This window comes from Gavia stellata, chromosome 25 (assembly GCF_030936135.1).
Source record: "Gavia stellata isolate bGavSte3 chromosome 25, bGavSte3.hap2, whole genome shotgun sequence".
Taxonomy (NCBI): domain Eukaryota; kingdom Metazoa; phylum Chordata; class Aves; order Gaviiformes; family Gaviidae; genus Gavia; species Gavia stellata.
Window position 1 is genome coordinate 7093630 of NC_082618.1, and position 23578 is coordinate 7117207.

The 23578-nt window shown below is 39.7% G+C and overlaps 1 protein-coding gene across 2 annotated transcripts; it reads left to right on the forward strand.

The window, feature by feature from the left end:
• The first annotated feature begins 119 nt into the window (after nt 1-119).
• On the forward strand, nt 120-22830 carry RPA1 (replication protein A1). 2 transcript variants are annotated; one of them, XM_059829250.1, is made up of 17 exons: nt 120-164; nt 496-543; nt 815-893; nt 1435-1543; nt 2358-2452; nt 7089-7175; nt 8366-8498; nt 9452-9554; nt 10677-10745; nt 10890-11082; nt 12090-12229; nt 13883-14031; nt 15335-15467; nt 16514-16690; nt 18009-18116; nt 21379-21465; nt 21831-22830. In XM_059829250.1, the coding sequence occupies exons 1-17, from the start codon at nt 132-134 to the stop codon at nt 21936-21938; spliced, it is 1851 nt and encodes a 616-aa protein (XP_059685233.1). In that variant the 5' UTR covers nt 120-131; the 3' UTR covers nt 21939-22830. The 2 variants fall into 2 exon arrangements, with proteins under 2 accessions (XP_059685233.1, XP_059685234.1); XM_059829251.1 differs by lacking the exon at nt 16514-16690.
• The last annotated feature ends 748 nt before the right edge of the window (nt 22831-23578 follow it).

Here is a 23578-nt window from a genome sequence, read left to right on the forward strand (position 1 = left end):
GGAGCGTTGTACAGCCGTCCGCTAGGTCACGCGCGGCGTTGACGTAAGGCCGCGCCGGAAGGCGGGGGCACGGCTCTGGGCGGCGGGAGGATTTGGCGGCAGCGGCGGAGCGCGGCGGGAGACGCAGCACCATGAGCGTGCGGCTGAGCGAGGGTGCCATCGCGGTGAGGGGCCCGCGCCGGTGGCCCCGCGGGATGAGGGACCGGGGCTGGGTTCGGTCCTGGGGCGGGGGGGTGGGTGAAGACTGGGTCGGGCCTGGGCCCGGGGAGGAGGGGGCTGGGCGCCCAGTCCGGCCCGATCCTGAGGGGAGAGACCGGGCCCAGAGCTGGGCCCGGTCCCGGGAGGCAGGGAGGGCCCTGGGCGGGTCCAGCGGTGACGGCCATTCCCGTGTCTTTAGCCGTTCCAGGGCAATGCCTCCTCAGCTGTGGGTCTCGAAGGGTTCCTGAGTGAGGCGGTGGTGGCAACTTTCTGAGGGTCTCTTTTTCTTTTTTCTAGGCCATAATGCAGGGGGAGTACGTCTCCAAGCCCGTGCTACAAGTCATCGTGAGTACTCTCTCTTACCTCTCGTGCCAGTCCGTTAGTGACTGCGTGCGTTTCCGCGCAAGCTTCTGAGTGCAGTCAAGCTTCCTCTGCAGAGGAGCCGAGCAAGGCTGGTATACTCTTAGTTTTGTTCACCTGACTTGGCCTATGCTGTTGATATCAGTGCTCAAAAAAAAAAAAGCTGAATAGATAGGTCATTTGCCAGCGATGTCATTTCATGTTTTTGAAGAGTTTCTGAACAAATGAGAACTAATAATCTGTTGTTTCCACATAGAATACACGGGCTATTGCTACAGGAAATGGGCCACCGCGTTACCGAGTGTTGATGAGTGATGGGGTTAACACACTCTCCTGTAAGTATGACAAGCTGCAGTGAGATTTTTGTAAGTGTGGTGGTGCTAAAGTTTCCGGTCTAGTGCCTAGGTGCATAGTGACGAAATGAGTATTGAAAGAGAATATGGCTTATATGGGGACCACAGACTCTGAAGTGTGCAACTGCTTTTTAACATTTGGACAAAATCCTTCTCTTCTGGAACTTTCTTTGTGATCTTTAAGCAATTAGCTTGCTACAGGGTATAATAAAAATATAGAAACCTATACATGTGTTTGTAACAGTGACTTTTAAAGTAATTTAGCTTTTTCTTTCTCTGACTTCTTTGATATGTGGTCATTCTAGCTGTCACTGCACTCTGAAGTTTGAGGAATAAATATGGTATAGCTTACGCTCAGTTTTGGTGACTTGTTAGTGGTTACGCTGTTTTCTATGTGTTAACTAAATGAGCAAGTTTGTGGATCTAATGCAACGCTTGCTGGAAAAGTTGTGGGCAGCCATGGCAGCCCTGTTTAAGGCTGGCATGTGTTAATTTTTTCATTGTCTTTCTTCTGTTTCTGCAGCATTCATGTTGGCGACACAGCTGAACTCTCTGGTGGAAGATGAAAGCTTATCAGCCCAGTGCGTTTGCCAGGTTAACAGATTCATTGTCAACAGCCTGAAAGATGGAAGGTATATATGTTTCTTGAAGTACAGCTCTAAAGAAAGGCAGCTGCACTAGTGGATGCTCTGTCCTTTGTGATTAAGCAGAGGCCAAATGCTTTTGATTGGGATTATCTGAAAATACGCAGTCTTTAGGGTGCAGGAGGGAAAGTACGCAGCACAAGTAATAGCAGAAATAAAAAAAACACAGAATGTGACTGCAGTGGGTTCAGATATGTCTAGTACAGTGACTTAGTTATTTAATTTCCAGTAGGAATACTCCAAATTGTACAAAGTTTCATTAAAGAAATCACTTAAAATTATCTGCTGTGGAAAAGAAACAGTGAAGATTTCTTGTTACTTAGGTGTTGTGGAATTTGGTCTTTTTCTTATGAAAATTTGAGGGAAGGGAGATAGGATACTGCAAAATGAGAAGGGATCTGTGCGAAGTGATTATAGAAAAACTATGTATGTGTCTACGACAATATGAACTGAGGTTCCGTGTCTTTTTATTCAGCGTTTTTGTGGAGGGAATATAACTCCTTTTGAGGCCAGGTATATATTCTCTCTTGTAAAATCTGGCATGGTTTTGATACTTTTAAAACACTATGTTGTTTGAAGCCATTTTTGTGTGCCCGTTCAGCTTGCCATGGGCTTTCCTTCATGAAATGTACTGTTTCTAGCCTCCTTGTACCTCATGAGAGGGTTGAGTTGACAGTGGAGAGCTTTTGTCTTCCAGATCCCTAATGGTTGGTTCTCTTATCTGCACACAAAGGATATTCAGAGTCTGATAGACTTGCAGAGGGAGTGAAGGTCTTTATTGCTGTCTATTCTGTGTTTGTAGGAGAGTGGTTATACTGATGGATTTAGATGTTCTGAAAACTGCTGATAAAGTTGGTGGGAATATTGGCAATCCAGTGCCGTACAACGAAGGTGAGTGTCCTCTGTAAATAAATACCTTTCTGAACAGACTGTCTGTTTTGATAGTCTTTCAGCTGTCTGTTTCTTTTTTCTTTAAAAAGCATGAGTCAGACACATTCAGCTTTCTCATGCCTGGGACAGTGATGTCCAGCTCTTGAAAATCCTTTCTATTTGTGTGACACAAAATGGTTTTTTTTTCATATTTTCATAAACTCTACACCATGGCTGAAGCTTCAGTTTTTACATGGTATTGGGAAGTATCTATACCTTATGATAACATTGACAGGTTTTTATTATATGTTAGTGGTCTCTACCTAGAGTTCCAGTAAGTATGTGGAAGCTATTCTATGTCTCCCCATAATGAGTAATCAAATAGGTTATAATTTCTTTTGTCTGGAAAGAAGACAGCAGGAGGAAGACGTAATAATGATCTATGAAAGTATAAGATGGCATAGAGGAGATGAATAAAGAATGATGAATCTCTCTTTCTTTTCTATGTTAATTTGATGCTCTTTAGTTCTCATATTGTCAGGTAGTGGTTTTAAAACAAAGGCTGTACCGCACCCCCAAACAGTGCCTAGTTAAATTACAGAACTTGTTGAGGTAGGTGCCAAAAATTGGCACAGGTTCAAAAAGCAATTAGACGTGAAAGAAAAATCCATTAAAGGCTGTTAAACATAACAATACATCCTCTGCATGAATGTTAGGTTCAGGAAGCACTAAAACTTATATTGCTCAGAGTACATAGATGAGAGACTGGTATGAAAACACGGCCAGCATACAGACTTTCCTCAGCACCCATTCCTACCCTGCTGTCTGAAAAACAATGATGTGCTGGGTGGACCTTAATCTGACCTGCTATGAATCTTTTGTTTTTATTTTGTTGCATAAGTAACTTCTTCATTTTCATATGCTGAGCTTACAGTTCTCAGGCAAACATTTTTTTAATTATTTTTTTTTTTTCCCTCCCCTGAGATATGTTCAAAAGTATGTTCTGTTCTTTCAGCTCTGATCTTTAAAAAAAGAGGGAGGATAATAAGCACTTAAAGAAAATATTTGAACAGCTCGTGTCATTGACATATATACAGATAATGGCTGAAATTTAATAGCAAATAGTGCTTCTTGAAGAATTTTTTTTTCCTAGTGGAAGTGAATTAATATATTTTTATTGCTAAGGCACCATACATTAGTGGCAACAATTTTCTGTAGGATACTTTGGACAAACAATGATGGTAGGTACACTGCCATTGTGGTTAAAAATCTACTTTACTAATCGAAGTAGAAATTAGACTTCGTTGCAAAGGCAAAGACATCTTTCTTCATTAACTTTTCTTTTTCCTAGGGAATTAGAGGGGCGTTTGTTAAATGAGCCTAAAGAATCCTTTGTTCCTTTGATAGTTACTTAGCTAATTGCTGTTTAAAAAATGTGTTGACATCTCAGATTTTATGGTTTAATCCCACAGTTGCTGTAGAGACCAAGATTTTCAGAATAGCTGTTCAGCAGACTGTTTTGTGCCTTTCTCTTATTTCCCTTGCTTGTGTGATACAAGAGCTTGTGAACTATAGTGTTTTTCCGTTATCATATTGTTGCTTAGAAACAACTGGGAATGTGATATCTTACAGAACTGAGCTGAAAATATACTTTTAATACTATGAATTTTGGTAAAATTACCGTGACTTTGACCAAGGTTGTGTTCTTCACTTGGACTTACAAAAGTACTCAGCAATGAAGTTCTCATATCTAAATGCTTTTGGAGGTGTTACAGGTCTATAATCATAGTAAGTGTGGTCTTGCACTAGATAGTTAAGAGATGCAGAATTTGATGTGATGTGTATTTCATTTTAACACTGACGTTATTCTGCAGACTTCATACCTTTTCTTTTGATACTAAATAAGGTTTCCGTTACAGAAGACGGTAATAGTTTCGATTAAGTATGCTTAACCCAGCCTTTCTGCTCTGCAGGGCTGCCTGATTTGTCATGAAGGCCTTGATAAAATGGCAGAGGTGTATTTCAAGTTGCAGATTCTTTAAGATCCTGTATATATATTGAGAGATTGTAGAATGCAGAATGAGTATCTAAGAGCACTTTGTGGTTTTCATGGAAAAAAAAGTTCAGGTATTTTAAAAAGAATGTTTAGTCCTACTCTTGGCCCTACTTGAAATACAGATCTCGAATTGCTAGACCTAGGATTAAGGAATATTCTTTCCTAGACTGTAATACCACAGTAGGTCCCAGAGAGTGAGAAACTGGCTTTTGGCCACTTCACGCTTGAGCAGTAGGTGGTTAATCTGCCTAACAAGGAAGCTGGAGACACAATCTTCTTAATACATATCATAAAAACTTTTCAGGCAGCATTTCATAACACTATTGAAAATTAAGATTGAGCAGTTTAGTTTGTGTTGAAAACTAGATGGTAATGTTATTACTTTCATTACTGTCATTAATCTCATTCAAATTACTCTGATGCTGGACTTTCTTCTTACTATGACAATTACTTGCTACTTATGTTTAACTTCTGTCATTAATCTTCCAATGTTGAAATGTTTGTGTACTTATACATTCACTTGAACTCTCTATCCTTGCCCTTCCCATGGTTTGGTATGCATTCTTTGAAAGTGCATTTTCTTCCCTCCTCTTCCCCCTGCCATGCTGCTGCTCAGTTCTGGGACAGGTCTTCTGTCACCACAGTACTGTAGCAGGACCTCTTGGTAACAAATTATTGGAAGCAGAGGACTACTGTTATATGGCTGTTACATTAGAGTGGTCTGTCTGGCTAGCTTTGGCCAAAGGTTTTGGGTTTGACTAACCCAGTATATATGACAGAAATGTGATCAGGTATTTCAAGTGTTTTTTTCAGCTTCTGCTAATAAAAACTAACAGCAAAAACCAGGCAGAGGAGTCAGTTTTCTGAGCACCTTAAGTGATCTGTAGGCCACGAACCACCAAAAAATCATAGTTTAGGAATCCCTAGGCTCTACAAGCAAGAAAATTGGAGAGATATTTCTGCTACTTCATGCACAGATGTGTTAATATATTCTTAATCTGTTGAGAAACACTAGGCTATGGGTAGGCAGACATTAAAACATGAATTTGTGTTTCATAATACACAAGTGTTCTAATGTGTGTGGTGGTCTTTTGTTTGGTTTTTGGTGTGGTGTTTTTGTGGGTTTTTTTTAATTAAAAAGTCCTGGGGGGGGGGGGGGGGGAGGGAAATTGGAACTAAAATAGCAAGGAAGTACCTTGCTGTTTCATGTGCACATTCCTGTTCTTAAATATTCTTTCCCTGACAAGACATATTTTTCTCTTCATGTGTTTTGTTGGGTTTTTTCCTTCTTCTCCTCTTACACAAAATGAATTTGGGATGTTGAGCACTGACCCTGAGTGGGTCCTCCGAGTACCTGAGGCAGCTGAGCGAGGGTGAAATCTGGCTTCTCCATCTAGTGGATTCTGCAGTAAATACACGTTGCTGTTTGACGTCACTCTGTTGCCAGGGAGACTGCTGTCACCAGTTCAGCGATGTGACTCTACTGCGGCAAGTTAGAGGAGCAGATTGGTTTTGTGTAAGGACCTTGTTTTGGATTGAAAATAACTAGAGGGTTTCCTCTGTAGACTACACAACATCAGGCAACACTACATCAGGGTCTCCTCGTGTTGCTTCTGCTCCTTTACCTTACTCTGTGCCATCCTTCTTTGCCATTCCCTTCTGGGATTCTCTACTTTTGTTCCTCCTGATGCTTATGGGCTTGGTCTGACCTTCTTTTCCACTTTCTCTGACCATCTTCCTCCTCACACCTGAAATCAGGGGGGCTTTGCGTGCTCAGGCCTAGGACTTCCTGCAAACTGATGGCTTAAGAATTAGTTGCATCCAAAAAGATGAAAATGTTGGATATTTTCTCAGCTGGAGGCAAAATATGATAGGACAATTATTATGTAAAGGAATTCAAATTAGTCTTCTAATGTACTATTTATCTAGACATGTCATTCTGCTCTTTCTCTTGTAATTTATTATCAATATAAGGCAAGTAAAAGTACTGAAATCTAAAAAAAAAAAAAGTATGATATGTACTTACTATGGCATCACTTTGCTCCCTATGCAATATACTGGTGTGTCCCAAGAGGTACCCTGGTGAATGCTGAAATGATGACACCATCACCCCCACATGAAATACCTTCATATTTTGGAAATAAAATATAGCAGGTGTTGTCTTTGTCTTGTGTTAACTTCAGGTTTGACTTTACCCAGTGGGTTTTTGGCCCTTTTTGAGTTTTAAGAGGGGAATTTTTCTACAGTTTTTATCTTAGCTGTTAGGTAGTAGCAGAAACTACCTGTCAGAGCAGTAGAAGCCTGTAAAAACTGAGAAGTTGTCAAGATTACTTCTGCTGTCCTTTTAAATAACTGTCAACCCTGAGTTCTTTCGAAGTAGAAAGCAGATGCTTGAGGAAAGAGAACTGACTGAAATTCCTCCATGGTAATATCGTTCAACAGATAGCTTGCTACTGCTGTCACTTACAACACCTGAATTTTAGCACATGTTTCTGTGTTTTAATTTTTTTTTTCATGCAAGCCTTATTTCCTGAAGAGGCTTAAGGGTAGTTTTAATTACTGTGCTCCTTATTGTACTATATGATCTCTCTCTATTTGATTACCCAGGGCAAGGGCAGCAACGTCCTTCAGCTCCAGCAGCAAACCCAGCACCCAGCAAACCACAGCAACAAAATGGCAATTTGTCAGTAGCAGGTGAGAGTAATCCTGGGCAGGAATTGGTTTTCATTTGTGCAGTGCAAAGCTACAGCTTAAATTTAAAAAAGATCCTTTCTATAATGGTGTTGCACAAGAAACGCTCCATTAAAGACTAACCCATAGGTTGACAAGGTGAATTCTCTCAAGAGGCTACTGTACACTTGGATTTAATAATAAATTTAAAAAAAAAAGGTCTGTCCCACTTCCCTTCTCTTTCCCAAGGGAGAAAAAAATAGGAAACAACTTTGGTGAAGCAGTGTAAACTGAACATCTAGTCTAATGCAGTTTTGCATTCTTGAACCAGTGCTCTGTGGGCACCCAAGTAGGCTGCGGTTTGGAGCTGGCCAACAGGTGTGTTACTGATGCTGAGATATTGAGGCCAAACAGTTTAGGTGGTACAGGACTGAAATTATGTGGTAGTACATCTATAAATACGACTTTTTGATCAAGACTTTAAATAGTGAGATACTGAAAAAGGCAGTCAATTTAAATGTCAGCCTGTAGACTTTTTTTTGAAGCAAAAATGTTGTCAGTCCTAGCTCTTGGTACTGCTTTAACCTGTCTGTATTCTTTAGCCCTGCATTTAAGTATTTTGAAATAGTAAAATTTTGACACTTGTTTACTGCAGCAGAAAACAAGCTCTTCCTTCTTGTACTTAAAGCTGATCATAAAAGTTCTACATTTATACATTAACAAGATTCAGTGTAGAATTAGCAGTATTGCTTTATGTCAGGAATTTATTTGATTGTGGGGTACCATTCCTTAGTTGTTCCCTCAAATGGTATAGATCTAAATCTTGATGTGCCATATTTTAGAGGATTTACTGCTGACTAGTTGTTTCCCAAGTAGACTGTGTTCAAGTGATTGGCTCTGGACACATCTCTACTTCCAGTCTAAGTGCTCTAAAGGTCTGAATGTGTCTCTTCTGCAGCAGTTTTCAGCCTAGAAAATACTTACAACCAAGAGCAGAAGTGATTCAACAAACTTTCAGCCACTCTGTGGTGCCCACATAGCACAGTGAATGGAGCTTTAAGTGCCTACCCAGTGTTAAGTATGACTTTGCCTTCTACGCAGCTCCCCATAGTGTGGTGTGAAAAGTTCTGCCTACCTTGCACCACGAGTTGGTTTTAACCTGGCCTTTGTCTGCAAGGCTGAAATTCTGTATGCTTTGTTGTGGTTTTTGAAAGGTCCTGCTGCTCCAAAGTACCATGCTCCCTCAAACCAGTTTGGTAAAGCGAGTGCTCCCAGCTCAGCGAAGACACCAGGAGGATCGCAGGCCAAAGTAGTGCCGATTGCCAGCTTGAACCCATACCAATCCAAGTGAGTTATTGTGGTTTGCCAGGTATTACTCAATGTCACAGGCATGAAGGAACAAGAGCTTCCTTATGCTTTCTCGCCTGTGAATCTCTGTCAAATCATTCTTTCAGTCCTTTTGAGTTTATTGGTTAGCTTCAAACAAACAAACCCAACAATGCCAACAAAGCCACCCCAAAAAAAACCCCAACAAAAAAAACCTCCACAAAACCAGCTGTACAGGTTTTGGTTTGGTTTTTGTTTCTTGTTTGTGAGCTGGGGTTTTTCGGGGTTTTGTTTTGTTTTTAATTTCATCGACACTCTGGCAATCTGAGATTTGCCTTTGCATTGTCTTGGTGAAGTTACCCTGCTGAGCTTGATAGGTTTTTAATATTTTAGTTGAAGATCAATTGGCTTCCCTTTTTTTTCCTAAAGCAACCTTCTTTTTGGTAACTTAATGACAAAACAGCTCAGTAAGCTATTCACTTCGGCTACTGTTCTGTTGAAAAGCATGAGGATGTAATTATTTTGTGAATGACATTTTTAAGTTATGCAGACTGATTTGATTACCCAAGTTAAATGCGAATCCTATAATTGAGCTCTTGAGTTTGGCTTTTCAGAACAGCCAAACTGCTGCATGAGAAATGTACCCTAGAAGAGTAAAAGATTTGAGGCCTGCTTCTATGCAGAAGGCTTGTTCGCTACTATTATCATACTAGATGCTTTATGGCTGTCTTTGTTGCTTTCTCTACAACTTTCTGCCTTTAATGGTCTAGGCCATTAAAATAGAAAGTGGCAGAAAAGCACATAGAGTTGCTGAGGTGCAGTGGGAAGATTCTGGCTTTTAAATAGTGACATTACAGTTCCAAAGGTTTGTCAATTCAATCTCTTTAAAAAAAAAACCCAAAAAACAACAACAAAAAAAAACAAACCCTAAAAACCACCCAGACACAGAACAGTGATTTCTTGCACGATTTCAGGTGGACCATTTGTGCTCGTGTTACCCAAAAAGGCCAGATCCGCACGTGGAGCAACTCCCGTGGTGAAGGAAAGCTCTTCTCTATAGAGCTAGTTGATGAAAGCGTAAGTGTTATATGTTGAGAAAAAGATAATGTAAGCCAGATGCTGATGAACTCTTCATAAAGACAGAATAGAGGAAATAAAGTGTATTATAGGAAATGTTTTTTTTATTACGACTGAAGCTTGTATTCCTGTATTCATTAAGTTGAGCGTCAACGACCCAGTTTTTATCCAGAATGAAGTCTTAAATGTATGGCATTACTGATTATTTTTCATCAAAGTCTATAGTGTGTGACTAAATTTTTGCAGCTTCAAAATATAGCTGTTTATGGAAACTGACAACCTAATACTTAGGTTTGTGGTTGTTTCCTGCAGATTGAGAATGAGGTCTCATCCTTGCCTGTATACATGTTACAAAACAGGGAGTGAGAGGAGCATTGCCTCCAAGTTATAAGCTTTCATTTTCATGAGGAAATCGAAGTACAAATTATTGTAACACTAGGAAATTTCATCTGTGGTTTGTTTGGGAAATGGTATCTGGTTAATCTAACTAAACTTGCAGTTTGTCAAACCTCTTATCAAATTACAGCCTTCTGTCGTGAAAACAAACAAGATTCTGCTAGATTGTTTAGTATAAAATGTGAGGTTAATAATGTAACGTGTTGTCATCAGCCATTTGTTTTCTCCACATACAGTCTGTATTCAAATGTTTTGAAAAAACAATATTTATTTCTAGTGAGTTTATAATTGTTATTAATTCTTACTTAAAGACTTGACACGTATGAGCAGGAGGTATCACAATATACTGTGTGCTAATTTGTGGAGCTGCATGATCTATTTGTGGTTTTTTTTTTTTTTTGCATGTAATGGCAATTAATGCCAGTTTTATGAGTACCTTTTCAGAGGTATGTATATATGATATGTAGGTCTTATGCATTTCTTTCTGAAGCTCTAAGTATACTAATGAGACTTGAATATGAGAATTGATGGTCAGGTGTAGAATATGTCATTTTAGCTGTAACTACAAATGTGAGGAGAATGTTGTTTGTTTCTCACATGCCTGGAGCTAGCCTGGCAGACCACGCTGTGTCTGTAGAACTGATGCCACTTAACATTGCAAAGATTTCTTTTTATTTTTTTTCATGCCGAATTTCAGTTCTGACCAGCTCTCCTATTTTCCTGCAGGGTGAGATTAGAGCTACTGCATTCAATGATCAAGCAGACAAGTTCTTTCCACTCATTGAATTGAACAAGGTATGGTAGCATTGTGCTTTCATAGACTGACATGAGCTAGAAAAGAAGAACTTCAGCATAGCAAGGATTTTTAAAGGTGAACACAATCTATTTTCTCTGTCCGACTTCTGATAATATCCGCTGTTTCATTGCTTTCTCCTGTAGGTATATTATTTTACCAAAGGCAATTTGAAGACTGCTAACAAGCAATATACAGCTGTTAAGAATGACTATGAGATTACATTCACTAATGAGACTTCAGTTGTGCCCTGTGATGATGCCCAGCATCTTCCATCTGTTCAGTTTGAGTTTGTATCCATCTCTGACTTGGAGAACACACCCAAAGACTCAATTGTTGGTCAGTCTAAGTAGCAAAATGGCAAGCTCTAAAACTTTGAAGTTTTACTTTTGTGTCCTGAATACCGGGGAGGCAGTGAGCAGACAATGCTTTGAGTGTTGTGATCTCTTACATGAAGTTATCCAGTGATGATTGCCCTTAAAATACCTTATTGTACCTTATTGTACTATGACCATTGTTTTCCACGGAAAAGGGCTGAAAGAAAAATGTCCTTGCTCAGCACGTGTGCATTTCATACCTTCCATGGTCTTGCTTTCTTTCACTATCTAATTATCTCTGTAGTGATTTTGGCATAATTCATTGCATCCAAGTCCAAGTTGCATGACTGTTTTGGCTTGCTTTGTGAAGTATTGGAGGTTTGTTTTTCTGTAATTTGTTGGGCAGAGTACTCCAGAAAAATCAGAGGCTTGGATGGGGGCGAGGGTTCTCAGGTTTCACAGGCACAAGATGCCTGTGATTCAGAGGCATTCAGCTAGGAATTTTAAAGGTAGATCTATAATACTAAAAATGGTATATTTTTAGTGAGTGCAAAGGGGATTGTATTAGCACTTACTACCCAAACATGCAGATTTGTTTAAGTTGCAACTTATGGTTGCAGAGCTACAGTGAAGACACTAGCCAGCTGCTGCTTTGTGTTACAGTCGCTTTGAAACGCCTTGTTTGAGAGACTTGTACTTAAACAGCAAGTGTGTGTGTGTGTGTGTTACAGGATCAGGGCTGAAGTCCTTTGACAGATAGGAAAAGATAGTACAATGCCTTGATCTCACTAATGTGGTGAGGCTTGCATTCATGAATATCTTAATGAATTCATCAACAAAATTAAAGCACTGAAGAGTTCTGTAGTGGAGCATTCCTCCCATAATACACTTAATTTCCATATCAGATTTGATTTGAATAGGGAGCTACGATACAAGGTAAAAATCTGACACTAGGTTTGAATTCTTCTCTTGTGATCTTGTATTCCCCAATTGTGACCCTTGAGTAACTCTAAATTGTAACTTTTTCAGATGTAATTGGAATTTGTAAGAGCTATGAAGATGTCACTAAAATTACAGTGAAAGCTAACAATAGGGAGGTATCGAAGAGGAACGTGCATCTGATAGATACATCAGGGAAACTGGTGACAGCTACGCTGTGGGGAAATGAGGTATGTGCTCTCTCACCTGTTCTTAAGCAAAGGTTTCTTTGTGTAGGATGATGAAATGAGTGTGCTGTTGTCATCCAAGATGGGCATGGCACTGAGACAGAGTCCTGGGTGTTTAAGGATCAGGGGCAGAGAGAAGGTGAAAGACTGTCTGGTTTCATTCAGGTGTGATGTTCTTAACCTTTCTCTGACAAACTGCTGACATGATCTGACTAATGTGTTCTGAACAACTGCAGACATTATATCTCAAGCCCAAAGACTGAAGACAACAGGCTTCTAGTTTAGGAAAGGATATGAATTGCAGTTTCATTATGGAAAAGCCCGGTGGCTACGGCCGTCTCATTTGAGATAAGTTTTATTCGTAGGGTGGGATACATGTTACCCTGCATAAATTGCTACTTAACTAGGGGTTTGAGAGGCTGTACCTCAGACAAGGAGTTTAAAGCATCAGAGCCATGGAATTGAAAGTTTGAGTAGTTGCAGTAAACTGCTTCTTTATCCTTTTAACAGGCTAGTTTGTTTTCCAGCGGTGTTGTAGATACTTAGGGATTTATGTTCAGTCTATAAAATGGGAGTGATCCTGCCAGGTTGACAGTGATGCTTTATGGCTAAATGATCAAGTGTACTGATACTGTAGGTAGGTAAACACCGCTAACCGTCTGCTGATATAAATGAAGGTAACTGAAGTTCAGTATCACAAAGTTTTGAGGTTGAACAGGGTTGTTACAGGAGAGGCTACTGATAATCAATTCCTGGCAAAACTCTTCCAACAGAGATCAGGGTCTGCACTTTACAAAGTTAAATCTGTTTGCTTGCTTGTAGAACAGAGACAACAAGCATTGAGGGGAAGTGACGTATGGCTTGCAGCTGGCACAGTTAGGGTTAGAATCTGTATCTCTCTTATAACAGTCATTACCCTAACTGCTGGGATACGTTTTGTGTTCTTTTTGCATCTCATGGGTATAGTGAATGTTACTACTAAGTCCAGCTCGTTTGTAATGTTTAAGTACGTGATCCTCCCCTTGCTTGCTAAGTGGTTTGGGGTCCAGAAAATCTATACCTTTCAAAACCTCTCTCATGCCAAGAGGTTCTCTGTTAGTGTCAGACTTTACTTGGATAACAAACTGATGCCAATTGAATAGCATTAAAGCAGCTTTATGAGATTAAAAACAGAAAATGGAAAGTCGAGAAAAAGTGTTTGGTCAGCATACCTACATTTCTACTTTTTAAGTTATAGTGGAATAGACATGATTGGCTCAATCAAGCCGAGTGAGTTGTTTCATCCCCTGAAGAGTCTAATCTGACCAAATAATTTCTCCTGTTTGGAGAAACCTCCATTCCCATAACCCATCTCCCTTTCTAAAATCCTTGTGTAAATCACCTAATGGAGGGGACCAATCCTCTTTTTCCAAACCAGTGGTGTGACCTTAAGGGTTCTCTGGTTCCCCGGGAAAAGGGGTGTTAGGATTACAGCTTTAATTGTTAGCTGCCTTTTCTTAAACTCCTAATGATATAATTTAAAACCTTACCTTCTAAATACAGTAAGATTGTTTTGATTCAGATTGGTCTCTTGTTGTGATCTATGAATTATGACCGCAAGTTCAGTACCTTTACTGTAGCGTGCTACTAATGTTTTCTATCTTTTCACACATGCAGGCTGAACAGTTTGACGGTTCTAGACAACCTGTGATAGCCATCAAAGGAGCCCGAGTCTCTGATTTTGGTGGTAGAAGCCTGTCTGTCCTGTCCTCAAGTACAGTTGTCATCAACCCTGATAGCCCAGAGGCTTTTAAGCTCCGAGGATGGTATGAGTGTGTGTTTATGTTGATTCATTCCAGCCTGCTGCGGAGTATTTGTTTTATTCTGTTTCTCAGTACTTGAGTAGTCTGTATAGTACTGAAGAAAGGTAGCAGAAGATATGGGTTCCAGGATTATAGAAACTCCTCTTCGTTGAAAGCACTAGAGCCTGAAAGGCTGTCCGTTTTAAGTTGTTCAATTCAAAAACTTATCATTCCATGACAGACCTTGAAAAATTGAAATAGGAGTAGTGCATGCTGACCCAAAGCCTTGGAAGGCAGCATGAAATCAGACTTGACCAGCTCTACTTTCTGAGGCATTATCTGAGAGAACAAAATTTTTTTTTCACAGGCGTTTTCCATTGTGTGGAATCTGATATGCACTCTGTTAGTATGGACTGGAGGAACTATATTGACTTCTTCCATGTCTATTCTTTACCAGATATTTTTCAGATAGCAAAATAACATTTTTTTATTGCTGACAGGAAAACAAAGTGATTTCTTGGTGGCTCATTGCTGCTGCTGTAGGTACTTGCTAAATTGTCTGCTATAACTACTAATATGGTGAGATGTGGCTTATGTACAAATAGGGTTAAGTGCCGGCAGCATCAGATGCGCGAATCCTGGGTCTTCAGGTTCTAGTTAAATCACCCAAACATGGATAAGATATAATGGCGTTCTCCATTTGTCATTGAGCTGTGCTCTCCCATACTTCAGAGGGTTGTTGAAAATAAAATTGATTGTGGGTCTTCGCTATTACTGTCACACTTTTAATTAAAGCACACTTTCTGAGTCTTGTTGGTGTGTTTCTCAAATCACAAAAAAGACCAGAATTGGATGGCAGTACAACCTTTTGCTGAAAAGCAGTGCTTTCTTATTTTAACAGAGGAAGCATAATCTGTTCAATGCTATTTGCTTTTTCTTCCAAAGCAGCTGTGAATATAATGGTACCATGTAATTTAATTTTAATTGTGGAAATATCTTGATGCCCTTAAATCTTGTTATCTGACTGCCTTTAAGAAGCATGCAGTGCGTGGTTTGACCACTAGCTGGCAAACAAATTGCAATTATATAGAACAAAGCTGTCCTCCTTTTGTGGGTTTATAAAATACTGCGCTAATTAAGTTGGACTATTAACTTATTCTGAAATGCTATTTTTGTTTGCAATATACACAAATTACTGTAATTGTTTCCTTTGCAATCATTGATTAAAAAATCCCTCATGTATTAAGTACGTGAAACTCAATGTAAGCTTTTGATAAGTCTGTATGGCCTGCTGTCCAAAAATAGAAGGGCATCTTTCTGGTTCCAGGTTTGACTCTGAGGGGCAGCTTCTGGAATGTGCCTCAATCTCTGATGTGAGAGGTGGGCCAGCTTCTGGGGCGAGTACCAATTGGAAAACTTTGTTTGAAGCCAAATCTGAGAACTTGGGACAAGGAGATAAGGTAAAACATGGCCACTGAGTACAAGCCTTGTGTATTGGGAAAAAACCAAAAAGCTAGACTTTATGCAGGCGTCCTGCTTATTGAAGTAGTCCAATTGTTGAGCAGTATTTTCTTACTCTGTCAGAATTTATGCTGTTAAATAACTTTTTTCAAATTAATTCAAGCTTATTGCTGATATTGCAATATGATACTAAGTTTGCAAGAGGATTCTAAGCCTTGTATGAATGGGGGGGTAGTTCACCCCAAAGATGTTTATATAAATAGCACAAAGTGTTCGAGGAGAAACAGGTGCATTAGGAGGAAGTGGTTTCCAAGGGTGCACACTTGGTCAATAGAAAAGCTAGGAATAAAACCTAGGTCTCTGGCATTCCAGTCCAGTAATGTCTCTAGGCTTATACTGCTTCTTGACTTATTTTTAAGTTATTTTTTTTCAAACTTAAGTGCTAAGCCATTCAGGATATGCAAGAACTTCTATCTAAGGAAAAAAACTTTGCCTGTAATTCAGGTATTTTCTGTGAGATTTTTTGCACATGCTTCTTAAGCAGCCTGTGTTTATCTGTTGGAAGACTTGATCGTGGTCTTAAACCATTAGGATGATTATTTTAGTATGGTGAGTGGGTATTTTGTTCTGTAGGCTATAGTTTAATCAAATGCTTATCTGTAATACTACACAGTAGGCTTTCTGGTTTTTGTATTGGCTCCCAAAAGAAGCATAGGAAAGTGCAGAATCTTAATCCTGTGAAAAAGTGAAGATTTGAACAGACACAATGGAGAAGCAAATATGCTTTATCTAAAAAAAAAGACCTAGCAATTGGAGTTTCCTGCAATGGAAACACAAAATAATCTTGCTGTAGGGGCTTTATTTAACATAATGGAAGCCTGAAAATGATTGCAATAGAGGGGTTGATTTACAGGTTCCCAATAATCCATAGCTGTTAAGCTTTCTAATCCTGAATATCCAAGTATGGGTGCCTTGCTTTATAGTTAATTCAGAATTGGAAAACATTGAGTATTTTGAGGCTAATGTTGCACACTCGCTCTCCTAGGCGGATTATTTTAGCTGTGTGGGCACAGTCGTACATCTGCGCAAAGAGAACTGTATGTACCAGGCATGTCCCTCTCAGGATTGCAATAAGAAAGTCATAGACCAACAAAATGGACTGTATCGTTGTGAAAAGTGCGATCGTGAATTCCCCAACTTCAAGTACCGCATGATGCTTCTGGTAAGTAAATGGATTAGAGGAGACTGTGTTTCTTGCTGTTTTCCTTGTACCATCCAAATAGAAATTTTTCAAGAGAATGGGGTGTTAGAGCGCTGTTTGTCTATCTGTGGTGCCTGTGGGTTAGAGGATATTTAAATGGCTTGTATGCTGTACCTGAGTGAGGAATGTTTCATTGAGCTGATTAGCAGTTTGTTTTCCTAGTGCTCCAATTAAAAGCTTTTCTCTTTGCCAAAAAGTTGATGCTAGCTCAGTTGATTCTGGTTTCCAAGTGTACTATGCAGTGCAGGGTACAGATGGCCTACGCCTCTTCAGTAGTGAAGATAAACTGAAGTAAAATGGCATTTCTGGAGAGCGGTAATTGCACTTTTACAGCTGCTACCTATATTTAGTACATTTTTTTGGGCAGGTATTGTTCTGTCTCATGCTTTAATGGAGCCTGCTTCAGAAAGTTGTCTGGGGATTATTATTGTGATGCCCACTTACACCACAAGCATTGAACCTTCTTCTGTTTTACATTATAAATTAGAGTTGTATCTGCTTCTTAGAAATGCTGTGCCAGGTGGGCATGCAGAGAGAAGGGAGCTATCCCTGCAGTCTCACTAAAACACAAACTGCTTCTGAATAATTGCTAGCAGATAACTTCTAGGAATGCATGAACTACTCTACATAGCAGAATCATTCTCATAGAATATAAAGGGAATACTGAGGGTACAATCAAGTCCTTCAGAACAGTGTGTCTCCTATTTTCCCATTCCTAATTGTCAAAGCAGCCACGAAATGCATGTGAGGCTAGTACTTGATCTTTTTACTGCTCTGTCTTGTCCTTGAATGTTTTGATAGTTTCCTCATAACATAGTATTACATGTGTTTATGCTCAAGTGCTCAGGTATGTACAAAGTCAATGCAGTTTGCAGTCTCCCTGGTATCCCCCTTGGTGGTTGTTGTTCTGGGCTCCCTGTTCTTGCTTACAGCTCATCAGCGACAGCAGAACAGAGCTGAATATCTAGCAGTGTGTACCACTGCGATCTTGGTGGCCTTTTCCTGTGACACAATGTACTGTCGATATTAACTTGCCTTAAGTTACTGTGACATTGTATGGACCTTAAGAAAAAAGAAAAAAAAAAAAAAAGGCAGTAAGTCACTGCCTTCCACCCTCAGTGATGGCAAGTACCTATGGTGCATAGGGCTCTGATAGTTACTGGAAATTTAAAACCCTCTATAGCTGTGAAATAAATTTTTCTCTTGTACTGTCTTCTGTCTTCCTTGAGGAATAGGCAACTGGATGAAATAACTTTTTGGTTTTTTGTTGGTTTTTTAGGTGACCATTGCAGACTGTCTAGAGTATCAGTGGGTGACTTGTTTCCAAGAATCAGCAGAATTCATTCTTGGGCAAAATGCAGCTTTCCTGGGAGAACTGAAGGAAAAGGTCAGTCAATTAGCTTATTGTATTTTTAGTAAATGTCTAAAAGTTGAACTATGTTTCACACATCTTGTTGTTGGGCTGCCCTTGAATTTCTTGCCTGTTTTTTTGATCCTCCTGCTAAGGAAATATTCTTGTAATGTTGACTTAGAAGGCAGTTTGGAGAAAGATGTAAGGTACATGTGGAACACTAGTGCTGATCCATCAGAGAGCACGATCTCATCCCTGTGTGCACATGTATAGCGCTCCTAAGACAGCAGAGGTGGCAAAGGGTTATGTCCCTGTAGTTGCTGTGGAAATTAACAGCATTATTAAAACAAATACAAAAGTGCCATATGAAAGAAAGGGATATTCTACTTCATTTGACAAGAATTTGATCTTGCCCGTTCTCTGGGTAATAGGCCAGCTCAGGGCTTGGCAGCCCAAGATTGTTCTCCAGATGTTGGACTTCGTTATCTTTTACAAGTTCACAAATCATTGCTTCTCCCTAGTCTGAAGTTCTTGGCAGAGACTTGTTTACTCTCCTCAGGATTATTTTCCACGGGCCATCTGCCTGGAGAACAGAGATTTGCCTGGTTTCCCCCATAGTTTGCTCCCACAGTCAGTCTGTCTACCTCTGAGTTCTTTTGGCTGTTCAAAGCTGGAGATCAGCCTGTCCTTATCACCTGGACCTCAAGAGACAGCTGATTACTTGGCGATAGTACTACAGCTTTAACACACGTTGACCCCAATAGAAAGGACAGGCTGTTTTATCATTGTACCTAGATTGGAAGAATCTGCAAAAAGACCGTTTTAGCCATGAATGATAAAAACATTATCTCTGTGTTCCAAAAACTTGTTTACAAAACCAGAAAGTTCCAGAACACTTTGTATGTATCTTTGTAAGTAGGCAGGAAGCTTTTTGAACTAATGTGTGTTAGCTCACTTCTGAAGGCTCTTTTTTTCCCACCAAATATCATCAGAAACTTTGTGGGTCATATGAAAACCATGACTTGTAAAATGGGTCATTGGCAGAGATGCTTAAGTGATCATTCTTTGACAGATTAGAACAGTTCTTAAGGTTGTAAGTCATTAAACACTAACAGACAGTATTTTCTTCCCCTTTGTCACTATAAGCTTCTCTGCTGCATTTTCCTTTCTTCCAGCCAAAATAATCTTTTCCTGGTTTTTAGTTGTCTGCTATATAAAATCTGTGTGGTTTTGTTTGTTTATTTTTAAATGATGATATGGAAAGCATAATGAGTTCTTGAATTGCATATGAGCATTGCTGTGCTCCTAGGCTAAGGCTGGTTGATACTAGGGCTCCATAGATATACCAGTTGGTGGTTAACCTGTTGCTTGGCTGTGGGAGGGAAATGAAGCAGGAGGGATTGTTGAGGCTGTAGTCCTGGTTGTTCTGAGACCCTGTAGTAGGCCTCATGTAGTAGGCAAAGCAGGGCTATTTTCCTGTAATTTACATAAAGAATGGAAATTTCCTGCACTTTGGTTGTCTAAGGTAAGTGGTACAAAGCTTGTGGTTCTGGGATGCTAAGTTTTTGTGATATTATGAAGGCTGGACACCTCTATTCTGTAGGAGGATATATTGCTAGGGCATTCTAATGAGGTGTGCTTGCACTTTTGCATTTCCATTTTCAGACATTCTTAACTTGTCAATATTTTCTTACTTCAGTCATGCTTAATGTTTGCTAGAGTTCAAACAAAATTTCTTAGTCACTTTTAATGCTGAAGAGAAATGGGTGGGGAAGGAGAGACAGCAGATCCTATGTAACAGTACAAACATGTAATGTCTTTTGAAGAGCTGCCTAATGGAAATGGCTGAGGATAGAAAATGGAACAATATGGAATGAGCCCTTGAGCGTGAATGCTTTGTGTTCCAAGAGAAATTGGTTTTGATTTGACACTTTTATGAGCCTTTAAAAATGGTACTTGATGCACTTTCAGTAAGCTTTTCTTAGTGGTTTTTCTCTGAAGACCTGATGCAGTATCCTGTGAAGTTGCTGGGAGTCTTTCCACTGCTCACACTATGTATTGAATCCACGTACAGCCGGTGACCACGCTAAGCATAGATATGCATGCACGGTTTTTCATCTGCTTCTCCACTGTGCTTGTTACCAAAGGAGGTAATGTAGGGTAGCAGTGACTGGTATGCTAATGGCATTTTCCACTCACTAACGGTTAGCATAGTTTGTGACAGAGCTGGAAACAGAAGCCAAATGCTTTATTAAGTGAGTTTTCTTATCCTCTAATCTGTACAATGGTCAGAAGAAGGGGTTTTTAATATTCAGGAAGGCTATGCCTAAATTTTGCAGTCTGTGAAACTAGCTACTCCTGTTCACCTTCATTTGTTGTGCTTTTCTAAACCTTAGGAGAATCACTGTGTAGTGTAAAATAGTGCTGCGCGCATTTAAAAACAGCAGATGTAACACTTGGAATATGAGTGAAACTGAGGTGGGTTCAATTCCAGATCAGATGCTCCGTCTGCTGCTGGAGTGACTGATCAAGTCAAGTGCATCTGGTAGATAAATGCATTAATAATTACTTGTCTGTATTGTCATGGGGCTGCAGGATTTTTGTGGAATGTCAGCAAAGGTTTTTACAACTAATTTTTACAAAAATAAACTTTTTCCACAGTCTCCACAACTTGTCTGCTTCTATTCTACTGTTTTGACAAATTGTCTGTTATAAATGATGATGATGTTTAGTGTTCATATGGTAATTAGAAGCAGCTTATGTTATAAATATGACAGAGTCTTCTAATGGTTATAAAAGCATGTTCAAAACAGGCATCCACTTTTTTATAGAACACCCTCTTAAATAGGTCTGTGTCAGGATGTGAAGGATACATACAGCCTTGGATAAGCAAAGAAACAGAATGTCAAATAAGACAATTAATAGGGAAATAGGTAACTCTGTCAGTGTTTGTGATCATAGCAGAACATCAGAATTAGCCAGTTAAGCAGCATGAGAGAATCTCGTGTAGTTTTATAGTGTTTTCATTCTGTACACTTGGTTGCAGATTTGGTGCAACTGTACGTTACTTTGTTTAGGTACCTAAAAAGTTTTCACCTTGAACTAAACTTTTTCTTAAGACCTTTAAGTTACGGTTTTGGCATCTAAAATTTGATGGAAGATTCATCTCTGCCTACATGACCCAATTAGTTCCACCGTTTTGCCAACGTCGTCAAAAGATGAGCTGTTCTGAAAGTTCGTGGTACTACTGGAAGCCTGGAGTGTCTGCAGCTAATATCTGTCTTTGTCCTTCTCACAGAACGAGCAGGCATTTGAAGAAGTGTTCCAAAATGCAAACTTCAATACGTATGAGTTCAGGATCCGAGTAAAACTGGAGACTTACAATGTAAGTATCCCTCAAAAGGCAAATAACGTAGCATGTGGCTTTTGTAGTTTGATTTGTCTCCATAGGAGGTGGCTTCCTGCTCTTACGTTTGTGGGGAGAAGTTTGCAAAGATAGTTGCTCACACAAATACTGTCAGTCTTGAGCACTGAAGGAGGGATCCACAGTCATTAATATTGCTCCCTCTCAGGTTCATCAAGCCTGGCTTGTTTCAAATGAAAACAACATAGCTGCTCTGGGAGTCAAGTTTGCACTCTCAGCTAACCCTGATACCAAGAGCAGTAAGTTACTGGGGCAGAAGGAGGTTAGAACCAAATTCCTGGAGTACTTAGCGTTCTTCTTTTACATGCCGTATTTCTCTTTCACAGGATGAATCTCGTATTAAGGCTACAGCAGTGGATGTCAAACCTGTGAACTACAGAGAATACAGCAAGAGGTTGATTGCAAGCATCAGGAGAAATGCTCAGCTAGGGTGAGGTGGCTGGTGCTGACTGATTGAAGCTAGACTTCCAGGAAAAACTCAATAGATGATGTTACACTGACTTTTTCCCCACCTTATGTGTGACAATTTGGCATTAGTTACACCACGCATGGTAGTCCAGTGTAGTGTGGGCTAAGTGATTTAATGCATTTCTCTGAAGATATGTCCCTGGTAGGTAAGAGTGCACTCTGATGGCCACAGTATTGTAGACTGTTGTGGCCTATTAAGCTGTGACAGTGCTAAAGAGGAATCTCTAGACAGGTTGCCAGGATCTTTAGACAAACCATTCAGAATGTCTGAAGTAACTTTGCTTTCTTACTATATGTAAAGCTGAATTATATAACCATGTGTCTTCTTTGCAAGGAAGCAGTGACAACCTTGACACTTTGACTTGTTTAGCAGAGGGCAGGAGGAAGAGTGTCACGCAGCTTTCAGATACGGACGAAGGAGAACAGGTCTATTAGCGCAAGTTAGTTCCTTTCCATAGAATTCAAAGGCTTTCTCTTTCCACAGGTGCCATGCAGTTGTTAATGCTTGGAATGGCAATATGGTAGAATTATTAATCAAAGACATATCTCTTATATCTGAAGAATATCCTTCCTTTAGGGTTTAATAGACTGAGTCAGATGGGTCTGATATTAATCAAAATTGTCTCTTCTGAGGAAGGCAGATAAGCATTGACTCTCCATCCCCCAGGGAAATCTAGGCAACTACAAAGCATTGCTTTAGTTTTCTCTTCAATTAATGCTATGGATTTTTGAGTGATTTTAGCTCGCATCTCCTGCCTATACATATTTTGTATGTTTGTATGTTCAGTTTCTTTGGTTTTATTTGTAATTATGTTAATCACAAACAGGTCTTTAAATGGGGGGGAGCTTTGTTTCAATAAACACTGTTTAATTCCTGTGTAGTGAATTTTGCTTTCTTTGAACACCAAAGTCTTCTCATTACTGGAAAGCAATTAATTAGCTTTCATAATAAGCATTCACTTGGGGGAGATGTTACCTTATTACAAACTCTAAGGTTAGACTGAAGAATGGAGACTTATTTGCCTGATGTTAACAGCATGGAAATGCAGTGATATTTTCACCATTTCTGTGCCTGAGAATGCCGATGAGCTGGCACTTCTGGGATTTTTATTGACGTTTACACAGCAGTCTAAAACTAACCAGGCTTTGAGATTTGTTCAGACATAGAGCTAGTACAGAAAACAGTAATTACGCTACTGGGCTTTTCAGTCAGCAGAGCATGCTAGCTCTGTGTGCTCCTAATCACATTAATTATGTGTTCCCTGGCTGCAGCTCACAGCTTGGCATTTGCTGCACAGCTCCAAGCATCCAGGCAATACTGCAGTGGGTCTCTGGTAGCAAAGCTGGAATTTATTTATTTATTTTGCTCTGTAGAGCACTGTTTCTTCATGTGTTCAGTTGGTGCCCTTTATTTGCCATAATTTCCTGTTTGTCATCTTCAGTCTTTATGTTTAAGAACTGTAAATGCCATTTCCATTGATGGACATGAAGGACATTATTCTGGGCCCATTAACTGCACAAACAACCCCTTCCTCTTTTTTGGATTCTGAGGATCATGACTGGATTCTTCTGCTGATGTCTTGCATTTTTTGTTGAAGTATTTGTT

Bases quoted from the DNA above. Each gene is read 5' to 3' on its own strand.
- RPA1 (XM_059829250.1), top strand. From the start codon at position 132: ATGAGCGTGCGGCTGAGCGAGGGTGCCATCGCG. The intron at 894-1,434 runs GTAAGTATGACA...CTGTTTCTGCAG, and splicing joins TGGGGTTAACACACTCTCCT to CATTCATGTTGGCGACACAG. The intron at 1,544-2,357 runs GTATATATGTTT...CTGTGTTTGTAG, and splicing joins AACAGCCTGAAAGATGGAAG to GAGAGTGGTTATACTGATGG.